This window comes from Buteo buteo, chromosome 3 (assembly GCF_964188355.1).
Source record: "Buteo buteo chromosome 3, bButBut1.hap1.1, whole genome shotgun sequence".
In the NCBI taxonomy this organism is placed as follows: Eukaryota; Metazoa; Chordata; class Aves; order Accipitriformes; family Accipitridae; genus Buteo; species Buteo buteo.
Window position 1 is genome coordinate 41,469,444 of NC_134173.1, and position 15,469 is coordinate 41,484,912.

The 15,469-nt window shown below is 37.4% G+C and overlaps 1 protein-coding gene across 1 annotated transcript in view; it reads left to right on the forward strand.

Moving 5' to 3' along the window:
* Positions 1–15,469, forward strand: part of C3H8orf34 (chromosome 3 C8orf34 homolog) — a 180,483-nt gene that overhangs the window by 23,955 nt on the left and 141,059 nt on the right. The window contains exons 2-3 of the mRNA XM_075024344.1: positions 8,841–8,988; positions 9,971–10,102. Coding sequence (XP_074880445.1) covers positions 8,841–8,988; positions 9,971–10,102 — 280 coding nt within the window. The remainder of the gene's footprint in view (positions 1–8,840; positions 8,989–9,970; positions 10,103–15,469) is intronic.

A 15,469-nucleotide genomic window follows, 5' to 3' on the forward strand; every position in this document is an offset into this window, starting at 1 on the left:
ACCAAATTTATCAGTCATACTTCTAGTATTGTGCTTTTAGATATTATAATGTGACTGCAATTGAAAAAAAAATGAAAGTATAAAATCATGCCTTGCATAGTAATTTTCTTTAAGCACTGACAAATCAATCAGTTTAATTCCCCTAAACTGTGAGAACAGGAAGTAGAAAAAGCATGAGAAGTGATACATGTGCAACATGTATTTCTGATAAGTTTTTTTTCTGGTAGTATATCTAACGTGTGATCTAATTCAGAAACATGTATTTACATTTTTTTTAACTTTATTGGGATAAGTGATCTGAGGAAGGGGTGGGGGGGAAGACAGAAAAGCACCTGACAGGTGTGGTTCGTTGCTGCACACATTTTGAAAATGTGTATTGTCCAAGTTTTCCATGGGATGCAATGGAAAGGATTTCCATCAATCTTCAAAACATTTCCATAGTTAGATTCTAAAAAAGATCTGATGTTTTTTTGGGTAGGCTCCTGGAAGGAAGGAAATGCTTGCAATTCTGCAGTCACAGAGCTGTGATCTAATTCATCAAGGCATTTTAAGCATGCACCTGGCTTTATAATCATTTACTTCTCATGCATAAAAAATACCTAATCTTAAGTGCTTTGCTGAGTCAATCCCTCAATAAACCAATTTTTTTTTTCATGTGCAGCCTTCTCCTGATTGCCACTCATAAACCCTTAATAACCATTACTATACTGGCACTGTACTGGGTCTGGCTGGGATGGAGTTGATTTTCTTCATAGCAGCCCATATGGTGCTGTGTTTCAGATTTGTGACTAAAACAGTGTTAATACACCCGTCTTTTATTGCTGAGCAGTGCTTTCACAGGGTCAAGGCCTTCTCTGTTCCTCATTCAGCCCACCAGAGAGCAGGCTGGGAGTGGGCAAGAGGTTGGGAGGGGACACAGCTGGGACAGCTGACTCAACCCGAGCAAAGAGATATTCCATACCAGATAACGTCATGCTCAGTAATCAAAGCTGGGGGCTATATTTTCTGAAGTAGCCACTGCTTTGGGACTGGCTGGGCAGCGGGAGGTGGTGAGTGATTGCCTTGGCATCACTCATTTGGTTGTTTTTTTTCTCTTGCCTTTGGTCATTAAAGTGTTTTTATCTTGACCCATGAGTTTTTCTTGTTTTGCTCTTTCCATTCTCTCTCCCATCCCTCTGGGGGTGGGAGTGAGTGAGTGGCTGGTGGGTACTTAGCTGCTGGCTGGGGTCAACCCACGAGAGGTAGCCACAAAAATACCTACTGCTTTAGTTCCTAGTATCACCCTCCCTCAGAAAAAATTTTGTGCCAGGTAGGTAGAAGATAAGTCAGTGAAGTTTAAACTGGAAATATGATGCAATTTTTTTAACATTTGCAGTAATGAATCACTGAACACATGAACAAGTGGCTTCACCTTAGACATTGAAATTGGAATAAGATTACTTCAGCTGATCAGAGGAAGATGAGCTCTAGCCTGTTGAGTTAGCTTTTACGAAAGGCAGTGATGTGCAGTCAGTGTTGTTTTATGGCTGTAATTTCAGGAAATCATTCCAGGTTGTAATAGCCTTTCCTACCCTTTATCTATGAGTATTCCTTTTGACAGACCTCTCAGAAAACCAGTAGTTTTCATTTTCTTTTGGTTGAACTGTGAAATGCCTCACCTTCAGGGTAGAATTTCCACTGGTTGATAGAGTGGGTGGAAACTGAGGAAGATTTCTGAATTACACTTTAGGGAAACCTTACAGTGTTTCTGCCATAACACGAACTACGCTTGTTTGATAAATCCTTGCTTAGTTCAGATAATGATATGGTAGGCGTAATTCCACAAGCGTGAGATTGTTACACAGAGAAATAGGACTGCTGAAAGAAGTGTAAGCTGTTGTAGAAAATCTCTGATTTGAAAACTGGGGGAGAAAATGTGGTAACTGTTGACATGCTTGGCATATCTGAGAGCATGTCTTTAGTATTTTGTTCTTTTACTGAGAAGTAGTTAATGTTTTAGAGTAACCTAGTACCAGTGACCTCCCTTTTGACAGCATTCTTGTCTGAAATGATTGAATGGGAGAAAGGAAATCTTTCAATAAAAAAGCCAAAGAACAAAGGCGTTTGATGCTATTTTGTGACCCCTGAAGTGGTATAATACATTTGGGACAATGATTTTTGAAATATCAAGAATAAGATAGGAGGAAAAAATCCCTCAAAGGATACATAAGTGAAAAAATACAGCAAGAGGTTTGGGTAGATATTGCATGTTATGATGTGCATGGTGGAGTTCATGAGCTCACTCAGTGGAATTTTGGAACTGTCCACCAGACCTCATCTATGCAAAAATCACTAAGTAAGGTCAATGATGCATATTTTATCAACTGTTACATACATGAGTTGATTAATACCAGATAGGGCTAGTTCATCCAACTCAGGGAACTGAGTATATGATTTGCAAAGGATTTGTAGTGTAAAGAATTTGTTGTTTCCATTCTGCTCTCCAGAGTCTCCCTAAATATATGGTTAGTAACATAGGCCCACAAATTGTTCTTCTATTGTTGAACTGGTAGAGATATTTAATAGATGAACATTGAAGGAGGACTGTTAGCTATTCAATGATGTTTGTTTTCAGACTCCCTCTTATTATTCTCATTGTATGAACCAAAAGTTTACCTCTTTTGTATATCAGAGTTAAAACCCTGATTTGAGATGTGAAAAAAGCAGTTTGAGACTTTGAATGTTAGTAGTCTGAGTCTGAAAATGTTTCCTGGGTCACTAGTCCCATATTGTAGATTTCCCTACCAGTGCCACCTTCAGGGGAATTTCGTTTGCACCATAGTATCAGGGCCACCGAATAAGCTTTGTATTTTCTCTTTAGTTGTATGTCCAAAGTAACTTCTTTGTGGGGTGTGTTCCATGCTGTGTACTGCAGTTCTGAGATATTAAATTTAGCTGCACAGCTAGCTGAAACGGCGGGAATGAGTAGTGTTGAGGCTTTGAACAAAGAAAGTTGGTTGAAAATTTTTTAGTCAATTCCAGGTAAAAGTGAATATTTTCACAAGCTGAGTAGGACTACTAATCTTATAGAGGTTTGCTCTCAAGTGTTTTTCTACCTTGGTTAATTTGAAACAACTAGTGTGGTGCAGGCATGTGAATTGTGTTTATGTGGAGATTTGCTTTGTGTTGAATTTTATTCCATAGGGAGATGTGGTGATAACTTCATGAACATTTAAAATATGTTGAAGTCCATTTCGATTATAGTCTATAATGTGATTTTCTTCTTTTAATTCTGAATTGCTCGAGAAGATTTAAAGCCTAGCTATCTTCTGAAAGAAGGATGCTGGTATTTTTCCTTATTTCCATGGAAAATAATCTTTTGTGGTAGAAGCAGTGATGTTTACTTTTATTCTCTCATTTAGGAATTGCAGACTTTTATTTTAACCAGTAAGAATAATGTTGAAACATGCATTTTTAAATATTTTTTTTTATTTCCTTGCTTTATTACTGCAGAAATCGGAAAGGAATTCTAAACAAAAAAATGTGCCAATCACTAAAAAGTTTATTAAGCTTACTTCCCTTCCACAGGTTTTCATTCAATTTTATATCTTCTTTGTTCACTTACAGCCTGTATGAAGTGATTAGCAAACCTAAATTTAGAAGTTTGCCTGTCTTCTAAGTTTCTAAGCTCCATTGCAGTGAACGGATATATAGCTAATTCAGCCAGTAGAGCCTGGAGAACAATTCTTCTTATCTTAAGTGGACATACACTGGCTAGTCAACTGGGACCTCTCTAGGCTCCCTTGACTTCTTCATTGACAAGATCACCATTCATGTCGGAGTGAAGACTGCTGTATTTAATTGTCTTAATTTGGAACTGCATCCCATCAAAACCTTGTAGTTTAAGCTGAGCCACCTAGTCTCTTTGTTTGGTTAGGAGAGACGGAGACAGACATCTTCTGAGAGCAATTCACTCTACCTACTTTAAACATCTAATTTAAACCATGAAATGAGAGCATAATACAGTCAAAATCTGTGCAAGTAGTACAATAGTCCGTAGAAGTCTATATAGTTAAAAACAAAACCTGTGATTGTTGTGTAGTTACTGTTATCAATTACAGAGCAAGATAGAATGTCTCTTAATTAACTTAACCTGATAGGTACATTTAGACATAGCTAATTAGAGTTTTCTTGTAATTGGGCCAATGATTAATAGACTGTGAAGACTGTTTCATTTGTATTAAATGCATAGACAGTCACAAGGAAATTAAAATTTGAGCTTGCATTGAATAACTAATACAGGACCTCAGGATAGCACAATAGTGAAAGATTATTCTGTTTATAAAGAATTAATATATTAAGTTTCTGGTTAGACCTGTTTTTTTCAAGATCTTTTGCAGCCTTACCAATATGTGCATGAATCTCTTTTGGAAGCATCCACAGATCAACTTTTGCAAGCTTCTTTTAAAACAGTCTGTCTTGCATAGTTTAATAAAACTAGTGAATGTAAAAGCATGTGAAGTTACCATTGCAGAAGAAAGTAGAAATAACTGGTTTCATTTCTGGTTTGCACAGTGCAAGGTAAAATCCTTGGAGAAGTTAACTGCCAGTTTTTCTGGAGCTTATATCACCTTTCTGCCCGTTCTTTCTCATTCTGGTCAGGGCAGAACCTAATTTCGGGCAATACAGTGGAGAAGCAGCAGAAACAATGTCTTCACCTTAGTGCTCCAGTCTGTAGTAATCATGGAAGTTCACTTTCACCCCTTTTCTGTGCTGCAGTGTTTCTTGTGGGTGCACAGGGAATTAATAGCTACCGACATCTGAACAGGCTTCTTCACTTGTTACACAGCTGGAAGGGAGAGTCTGAGGGCAGTCCCACTGATAGAAAAGACAAAAGGACATAGACTGAAAGGAAGACATAGCAGCAGAAACAAGATAGGAGGAGAGAGATTTTGAGTAGTGAGCAGCTGATCTGGCAGCATGGAGACTCAATCTGCCATGACTTTTTATTTGTTGTTATAAAGCATACTGTGCATGGAAGAACATATTATAAAGGTAGAGAAGACATTCTATTTTTCTTACTTGAATTAGGTGAAAATGAGAACAAACAAAAAACTGAGAAATTTGAGCTAGAAAGGCAAAAAGTATAGTTAATATTTTAAGAGACATGTAAGTGTCTTGCATTTCTGTTTTCATGCATAGTTGAAACTGTTGAATTTTTCATCAAGAAATGAATCTCAGTTTCAATGATCTTGTGCCATTTTTACTCTGCTGTTAATGCAGAGGCGGCTTCATTGAGACTAGTTGGTCTTTTTCTTTTTCTTGTGGAACCTTGCCTACTTAGCACATTGTGAGTCAGACTGCTGCTAACCAAAAAGGAATTTTATTTTTGTAACTTGTTGTACAATTTAGTTTTTCTTATTTAATACATTCACTTTTGTCATCTTTTTTTGAAACATTTCAAACTTGTAAGAGTATATTTGGAGTACCACGTAGTATGTTATTTCTGCTGTCTATGAAGATGTCACCCAAGCAACAGATGAGAGCATCAAATAAACTTTGGATAATTTCATCAGAAGTTTAAGATAGTTTTACTAGGGAATGAGGCTAAGATGAGAATACCCCTAATAGGCATTCCTCATCTGTAATGTCTTTTCACCTTCAGTGAAGTATATGTTTTTATTTAAAAAATGAGCTGAGTGCTCACTAAGTACAGTAACTGCTTGTGTGAAGTTTTTTGCTTTTTTTGTTGGGTGGTGGTTTTTGTTTGTTTGTTTGTCTTGCCCCTCCCACCCCTCTACCCCATGCCATAGCTAAGCAACCAAACACAGGCAGATAACATATTTCCTTGTAATTGCCAATTTGCTGGGGATGACAAGAGTCTCAAAGGAAGCATGAGCTTGAAGAGCATGGGTTGGGGGCTGAGCAGATGGAGTTAGGTCCCTTGATGGACTGGGTGGCAGAATTTGGTAGGAGGGCAAAGGCAGTGAGGATCACGGAGTTGTGATCCTACTTCTGGGATCTCTGACAGTGTGACAGGAGGATACGGAAGGAGATAACACCTCCTGCATGTGAATGTGAATTTACACAGAGCATATGTCTGAAGCTATTATCACTGCTATTGTTATTGCTGGTTGGGGCGGAGGTGTTTGCAAATTCTGCAGTTTGGGAACCCAGCTGTGATAAGTTGGAGACCACTTTCATACCTTGCTTGGAGCAGCTTGAGAAGCAAATCTCAAAGAGCTTCTTTACTTCCCTTTTGCAACAGAATACTCATAGTAAAGAACTATGTCTTCTTTAAATGGCAGGCTTCGTAATCTGGGTCACCTTTGTGTTGACTTGAAGTTCTATTTACTTTTAATGACATCTCTGAAAGTGCTTAAGGCAGAGCAGTTTGAGGCTTTTTACGCAAATAAGTAGTGTTTTTTTTGAACTGCATACTATTTTCAGTTTATGAAGATTCCAGCAATGTTATTTGTTTTTTGCTTTAGGTGTACAGGATTGGTAAAACTTATTTGTTACTTCGGATAGGTAAAAGTACTATAGATATAGGCTACTTTTAGATTTTCTTATTGCTGTCACAGAATAGAACTGATTATGCTCTGGGACAGCACAGACCTCTATATCACTCAGGCCTTACTATCAATATGTTAACAGTAGGTGAAAAAGTGGTCCTTTTGAATAGGAGCTAATTTCACATCACCTCAGAATAGCACTTCTTTTATTTATTTTTTTTTTTTAACTGTGTGCAATTACATTCTTTAGTTTTATTGCTGTATCTCAGAATAATGTAAAGAATCCTATAATCGGTTTTATTTTATTAGGTCTGTTTCTGTTGATGAAAGACCATTTCTTCCGGTAACAAGCAAATCAGTGATGGCAACAACTCAGTAGCATTTGTCTTACATTGACATGTAGACATTCTAAAAATGTTCATCTCTGTATTATCTTTTTTAATGCTACATTAATTTTGCAATGTATTATTAATAGATTGTCACCCATGCATGTCTTTAAAAAATTAATAGTATTAATGCATGTATCTCAGTTCTCATCATCTTGCTTTTATTAATCTAAGACATAAAAATCATTTTCAAACCATGATTCAGAGAAATTATTTAAATTACAAGTAAGCTATTACAACTGACACTTTTCTCGTGGTAATAGAATGCTCTGCAGTGGAATTCCTACAGCTATTGTGGTCCATTATAAGCACCAGATTCCATCTTTCCACTTGTCACTAATTCTGCATTTTGGCAGGGAAAAAAAGAAAGGTTTGCTGTTACCGTGTTGCCAAGCAACCAAAATAAGAGTTACTCCAATTTCTGGATTTTTCTTGTATGATGTATATCAGAGGATTTCTCCTACGTTGGTGAGAGACAGTCTAGATGAAGTTACACTCCATAGCTTTACCATTTCCAAGATTAATAAGTAGCTTAATTTCTCCCTGTTGAGTTCCATTCAAAACCAAAGTTACTCTTTTTTTTTTTTCCATTCCCTGTAGATAGATAGTTATCAAAAATCATATCACAGATAAACATGTCTTCACAACACATGAGATAGGGCATGTTTTCTCCTTTTTGTTTTCTGAAGTTTAAATTTCTCTTTCTGAAATGGAAAGCTTGTTTCTGTCTCATTTTCACTTATAGCTAGTTGTTTATACCACTACCTGAATAAAAAAAATGTAAGGTCTTGGAGTGGACAAAGATAACTTGCTGTGTCTTAATAATCCTGCATGCTGTTACTCATGTTCACTGCTATTTGGTATACTCGCTCTTAAGTATCTTTTCCCAACACAATTAACTGATGGTAATACCAAGTAACTACCGGTATTTGAAAAATCATTTATTAAATGAAGGTGTACAGAAAAGTTGAAGCGGAGATACGACTTAAGTGTGTGGAAGTTATGGTAAGATTTATGCTTGGGAATAGATGAAGAAAGAATAAATGCTCTTAATAATTTAGTCAGTTTTTTGTCCTGATTTTGTTGTAGATTCTTGTAATTTTTTACATCTGTGGAGCTTTTTTGTTTTGCAGCAGCAGCCACAGATGTCCTGTGAAACTATGTGGATTTCAGGCTCACATCCCACATTAGTCATTGATTTCCTCTCAGGGCACATGTCCATCACAGAGCCACAGCTTCTTTCTGGATTCCTAATCTGTGTAGGGAGCCAGGAATAACCTCGGCAGCAATACAGAGAGTTGCTTTCTGCAGCCCTGCAAGGCCAGGGCATGTAACAGCGATTAGATAGTATTAATGCATGACATAGGAGATGGTTTCGTGTTGACAATGGTTTTGTATCCGTATCTGCAACAGTGTAATAAAGTATTTGCTCACGTCTATACAATAATATTTTGGAGGACTTGCTTTAAAAAATGTCTGCCTGTTTGATCAGACCTTGGAGTTCTCAGATACGAGTACATATTCTAACTAGATCATTGTTCTATGTCTGGGTGAGATCAAAGATGCGCCAACCTTCCTGATACGCCAGTTTCCAATGAGAAGAAATTTGGATGTATGGGTCAGAGAAGAGCTGCTTGCTGCTCTGAAAAGGTGCTTGTTCAGAATGGTTGAATGAACAGTATTTAGATTGTTTGGGGTAAATTTGAGCAGGTAGCAGGGGTTGGGTTGTTTAATGTAAATTCCAGTGGATAAGTGACTGTATAGGGTAAGAGCACTTCAGACATGAACACTTCATAGGGCAAAGCTAGCAGTAGTTTGAGGAGATGGGTATTTCCAGTTGTTTTCTTTGAAGTTGAAAACAGGCTTTTCATTTATAAATGCTCCTTTACTTTTGGTAAATACAAGATTAGTTTAGGTGCAATATCCCACTAATTTTTTGTTTTGTTTTAATTTTCTAAAGGAGTTGATGACCAAGCTGATAACAGAGACACCTGACCAGCCAATCCCATTTCTAATTGATCATCTTCAGTCCAAACAGGGGAACCGCAGTCAGCTTCAGAGAACGTTGTCTGGCTCTGCTGCCCTTTGGGCAGAGAGTGAAACATCAGGTATGTTCTGTATGCTGGAAAGGGCTAGTCTCCAGTATAATCTTCCCAAAATTTTGTCCATGAATTCCTGGATGTACATGTACCTGCTGAACAGGTACTACTCTCTAGTTTTGAGCATGCACAATAAATGTCCAGTAGATACTGAATTTAATATATATTGTTGGCTGTCAGCTCAGCCTCTGCACATATCATGTGAGTATGGATCAGAGGTACAGGGTGGAAACAATCCCAGTCTCAATGAGAAAGAAGGTGCATATAAAGGTCCCTTGATTCCCCTGCTCTCCTCTTTGCTTTCTCTTTCTCTTTACCTTGTTTTCTTTTCCCCTCCCATGGTGTATTTGTGCCCGAGATTAGCCTCTGTTGAGGTATTTTCTTTAATAATACACATTTGTAACAACCCATCATTCCAACACTTACTGAGAAGATGCTATTACTACTTTATGAACTCCAGTGTGAATAATTTATGACTGTAGATCTTCAGAAGCATAAAAAAAAAATCTGAAATAATACCTGCTCTGATTCTAAAGTAGAAATTTTAGCTTTGATATTCTGGTACAAGCTATTAGAATGTTGGGTTTGTATTTAAAAATTGACTGTGATCTGTTTCAGACTGTAGTAGATCTCAAATAGTTGCTGATAGTCAAAATGTTAGTTGCCTGACAAATCAACTTTTTATTTCTATCAAATGTAAAGTTTTAAGCATAGGCAGTCAGGCATGTAAGAGAATAAATGGAGGTTAAGGACTTTTTAATAACAAAAAATAAGATGTCATGTTTTTAATGAAAATCACATTAATGAATTTCTAAACTTTGTTTAGGAAATGGAAGAAATATGAAATTTAGCATAAATCAGAGATAGGAGAACAGAAAGAGCTGACTTTGGTTTGGACTGATAGGTCTTGTTTTTTCTGGATTAATTGTTTATTGTCTTTGAAAAATGACCCTACAAATGTTATAATTGCCTGATTCAATTCTTTTAACAGAAAATAAAGGAACAAGGAGAGATTTTAGAAGTTATGATAAACCTTGGCAGGTAAATGCAAAAAAGCCTAAAAAGTCAAAGAGCGACCTTGCCGTGTCCAACATTTCTCCACCATCACCGGAGTCCAAGTCATGTAAGAAGGCTTCACTGCTTTATTAATTCATGCATACTTCCAAACCCATAGTATGTTTTTCTGTTGAATTAGGATTAAAATGGAAAGCAAACTATGAGCAGTTGAAATGGCTAGATAAATGTTAGAAGAGTTTGATTCATGCTTTACTTTCACTTGAGTTATGAATATTTAATAATATCCTATGTTGTCATCTACAGATAAAATAGAATTCTAGATAGATAGATAAAAACCAAAAGAATAGCTGGGTGTCACACACAATTGTATGTTCAGATACCAATTATGATTTTATGTTTTAGTTTGGATTGCCATTTTGCACGTGTAAAATCTGTTCTGTTGATATTTGTCCTAATAATATTTTTTTCAGTGGGTCAGGCAATACAAAACTATGAATTATGAACAGATACTGTTCAAGACATGTGGGCAGTGTTAGCAGAACAGGTGTACTGCTCTGAGAGTTGCTGAAGGAATCTAAATGTACACTGAAAGAAAAGGCAGAATAGAAATAGAGTGACTGAAGAGAATATTGTCAATGACCTGTAAAATAGAAGTAGTAAAAATAGAGGCAGCAAGCCTTAATGAAATGTAGTGCTTCCTATGTACTGGCTATTGAAGAAATTTAATTTTTAATCTTGGTTTTTAATGGATTTTTTACATAAATATATCATACATCTACATATATATGTATAGGTACACACACACGCAAGTGTGTGTACAAGATTTGTTCTTGAAAATAAATTGCAAAATTATATTTTTTTCTGTTGACTATTGTAGCTTTTTGAAATTTTTATAATAGCTAAATCTTTTTAATAACTCAGAGTGTGATTAGGTGGGCCAGATGAGAACAGATATATACTATACTGCAATATAAGGCTTGCTGTCTTTCCTCTAAAAGCAAGATGGGAAAGTCTAGACTGCAGTGGAGTCAAAGAAAAATCTCCCAGTGGCCTCAGTAGGTCAAAATATAGCACAACAATGGGTAAAGTAAATCATGATAAGATTTATGCAATAGATACACTGTGCTTTTGGGTAATTAACAGTCTTACATGGTTATGAAACCTTTTTGATTGAGAATAAATAACTGTAACAAGTAAAAAATAGGTGTACAAGTAGCTTTTCTCAGGACTGTGTCATCCTAGCAAGATTTGTGGATTATTTTTTCTGGAAATGGAGCATGTGTGTCTGTTTCTTCTTCACAAAGCACATTCCTTGCTTCAAAAAGAGTCAAATTTGATCATCGGTTCCACTGTACCTCTCTGGGCACATTAATTTTTAAGTCAGTCCAAAAGAAGTGTGTGGATTTTAATTCACTTTCAGGAGAAAGTAGGGATATCCAGAGAAGTGGTCATAGTCATTCATAATCTGAGGCTAATCTAACAGTCTTTGCTGGATAACAGAAATTTATGGAGATACTCTGTTAGAAACAGTGGCCAAGGGTGTTGTGAGCTGTTCCTGTCATACTGTGTTCTTCTCCTCCCTCCCTGCGCTTGCACTTCAGACTCAGTGATACTCATCAAGTAACTTCCATGCCATTTCCTAAAGATTCAGGTTCTCAGTCTTTATGCCATGTAGAGGCGTGACATCGTGTCACTCCATTTGTGTGCCTTCTACAAGTTTCATGCTTGTTGGTCCTTAGGTTGTCCCAGGAGAGGGACAAAGAGGAGGCTGGGCACTCTAAACTACCAGGTCACATGTCAAGCAAGGAAATAATTTATACATCCATAATAAGACTGGTCTCAATGATCTGTCCTTGTGGACTGAAGGGCAGCTAATAATGCTCTTCAGTTGGTAAGGCTTGCTCTCAAGCTACCCAAGTCCCTAAGTCTAGCAGCAGAGTTTGTTGGAGTGCAGCTTTACCCACAACAGAGGAAGATAGAATTAGGGTGTGTTTAGGGCAATTGAATGTACATAAATACATGGCACTATATGGGATTCATTCTAAGCATGGTGAGAGGAGACTAATATTATTGCAAGGCCATTCTATCATCACTGAAAGGTCATGATGATTGTGAGAGGTTCCTGATGACTAGAAAAAGGCAAACATTGCATCGATTTTGAGGAAGGGCAAGAAGGAGACTTTGGGGACTACAAGATGATAAGCCTAACCTCACTCTCTGGGAAGGTTATTGAGCAAATTTTCCTGGAAGGTGTTCCCAGCCACAAGAAGAAGGAAAATGTGATTGGGAACAGCAAGCATTGATTTATGAGATCATACATGCCTGATCAGATCAACTTGATTACCCCCTTAGATGAAATAACTGGCTCTGTAATCAAAGAAAGAGCAGAAGATGTTTAATACTTTGACTTTAGCAAAACCTTTTTCAATCTCCTATAGTATCCTTATAACTCAATTGGTGAAATATGGACTGGGTAAGTGGACAACAAGATGTGTGGAAGATTGGCTCAACTGTTGGATTCAAGGGATTGTGACTGGCAATGCAAAGTCCAGTTGGAAACTCTATCACTAGTGGCATGCTTAAGGGACTGGTACTGATACCAATACCATTCAAAAGTCTTTCTTAAAATGTTCTCTTAGGTTTGCAGGTGAGACCAAACTGTGGGAAGTGGTTGGTATTCTGAGTAGCAGGGATGCTATTCAGAGGGACCTCAACAGGTTTGAGGAATGGGCTGAGAGGAACCTCATGAAGTTCAACACAGGCAAATGAAAAATCTTGCATCTTGGATGGAATAACCCTGAGCAGTATTATAAACTGGGTTCTGAATGGCTAGAAAGTAGCTTTGCATAAAAAGACCTGGGGTGCTGATGGACAAGAACTTGAATATGAACCAGCTGCGGCTGTGTGCTCTTGCAGTGCTGAGGGTGAGCTGCATACTAGGCTGCATTAGCAAGAGTATAGCCAGCAGTGTTTATTTTGCACTTTGAGATGGCATCTGGAGAATGTCATGGTAGACAATGGTATACTGGAGCAATTCCAGTGGAGGTCCACCAAGGTGATGAGAGGGCTAGAGCACGTGATGGACAAAGAAGAACGGAAGGAAATTGGTTTGTTCATCCTGAAGAAACGAAAGCTAAGGGGAGATTTCATTGTCAACATCAACTATTACACTGGAGGGTGGTAGAGAAGACATAGCCAGATTCTTTTTGAAAGTATATAGTGAAAGGACAAGGGGCAACAAAAATTGTACTCTGAGGGGTGGTCAAATACTGGAACAGGTTGTCCAGAGAGGCGGTGGAATTTACATCCTGGGAGATACTCAAAACTCAACTGGATAGTCTGAGCAACCTGCCCTGAATGGACAAGTTTTGAGCAGCAGGTTGGACTAGAAGACTTTTAGAGGTCCTTTCCAGCCTAATTATCCTCTGATTCCATGCTTTTCTGTTTACACCCTTTCATATTTTTTTTGGTTTTAAACCTTGATTCCTCTTATTATTTTCATGACTTACTCATCCCTGCAAGTATTTGTCTCTGCAGCTTTTTGAAAATACCTTGTGTATTTGAACTACAGGTTTTTTAATTGCTATCACAGAAGCTGGTTTCAGCCATGTCCTTTTTTGCCATATCTTGCTTCTCTTATTTTCTGCCAACAGCCAAATTAATACTGACATTTTTTGACTTTTTTTTTTTTTTTTTGCTGGGTTTATGCCAGAATCAGTGGGTACCGTGTACCCCTTCAACCACTCAGATCAGCAGAAAGGAAGCATGTTCAGAAGCCATTTATTGCTCTGTCCAGACATGCAGAGCATATTCCATTTGTTTTGTGCCTTCAGCTTGTACTTCAAAACATTTTTGGATGATGGTGTACGTTTTTTTCCAAAGCCTCTCCAAAGAGGTAGTAAGGACTCCTCTGAGAAACAGAATGTTTTGGGCCTGCTGAGACCTAAAGATTTACTCTCAGATTTGTGTTTAAAACAGACCACCCCCCACACCCAACAACCTAAAAAGCCCCCCAAAACTGCCAAAACAAACCCAACATTTAATGGAGTCCGTCAGCTGTAATATGTTCTGTTGCAGAGCTTTTTTCTTATGGCTGTCTTGTTCAAATGATCCTGAACTTGTAAGTTCATTCAGAACTGAGAATTGTCATTTCATAGGAATCTTTGGAAACTTCAGGAGAATTGATTTACTTAATTCGGAAATATTTTTTCCTTCAGCAAAGCTGATGTTGACTGCAGTGTGCATGTTATTCCTGCACAGATATCTCTTTCTTATGCATTCAACTTTTTTACTGGAAAGATTCCTCTTGTCCCTCCTCCTGCCTGGTACAATCTCAGTCACACCTGAAACAAACACACAAACAAGAAACCCTGGTATCTAAGGGATCTGACCACTTGTTTGGTGTGTGCAAAATCAGAATTAAGCAGAAACTACTGTTGTTGTCTGGCAAGGAAGAGGCTTGAAGCTAGGGCTCCTAGCGTGTGTGTGTACGTGTGTTTTTGTGTGTATATAAATATATTTAATGAAATGTTTAGATGATCACATTCTGTATTTGAAGAAGAACAAATTTGGAAGTTTCTAAATAGTTTGTGAAACAGACTTCCTGCTTCCTAGCTAGCTACTTTACCTAAAAGTAGGGTGATCTCTTCACCACCTCCAAATTAAATCAGACCACACATCATCCTTTCATTCTGCTTCAGTTCACCATTCTCACCATATCCCATTTACAATTGCATTGTTGGGTACTTCTGATTGCCCTTGATCAGTCTAGGACTGTAGGCTATCATTCTCTTAGCCTTTTAATATCCAGGGACTGTGTAAACCAGTTTGGCTGTATTATCAAAGAACTCTCATCTGAATGCTATTGCAAGATTTAAATACATGAGTAATTTTATGCTCAATAATAACACAGTTTTTTTTTGTTCTTTGAGATGCAAGATGGTCATACAATGTATTAATGAAACATAGGATTTAATGAGCAACTGGTCTGATTCTGTCTGCAAATCATGTCTTGAAAAGGCACATATATGTAGCTAAAAACAGTACTGATCTTGTACCATCATCCAGTAGAAAATAAATCTGCTGATTTATGACAGAATTCATAACACATCTGTGAATGAATCTGATGTGCATTTGTTGGGGGGGCGCCACCAGAAAATCAGAAATACTGGAAAGCATGTCTTTGCAGTCTTCTAAGATGAGATGGGGAAATCTCAGCTCCATAAAGGTGAAACCTAAATATTTCTATACAAATGCTATGATGTAGATGTAAAAAAATCTTTTGAATTGTAGGCAAATAATATCAAGATAAAGTGTTATATAAATCTCTCAAGTAACAGAGATGAGGTTGAGGCAGGTAATGTGATGAGGGATTTAAAATTACTGATATGATGATTTTGAGGAATGAGTGAGTATAATAAAGAGGAAGGTCAGCATATTATGAAAGGATTTTCCTAAATGTGTGGTGACATAT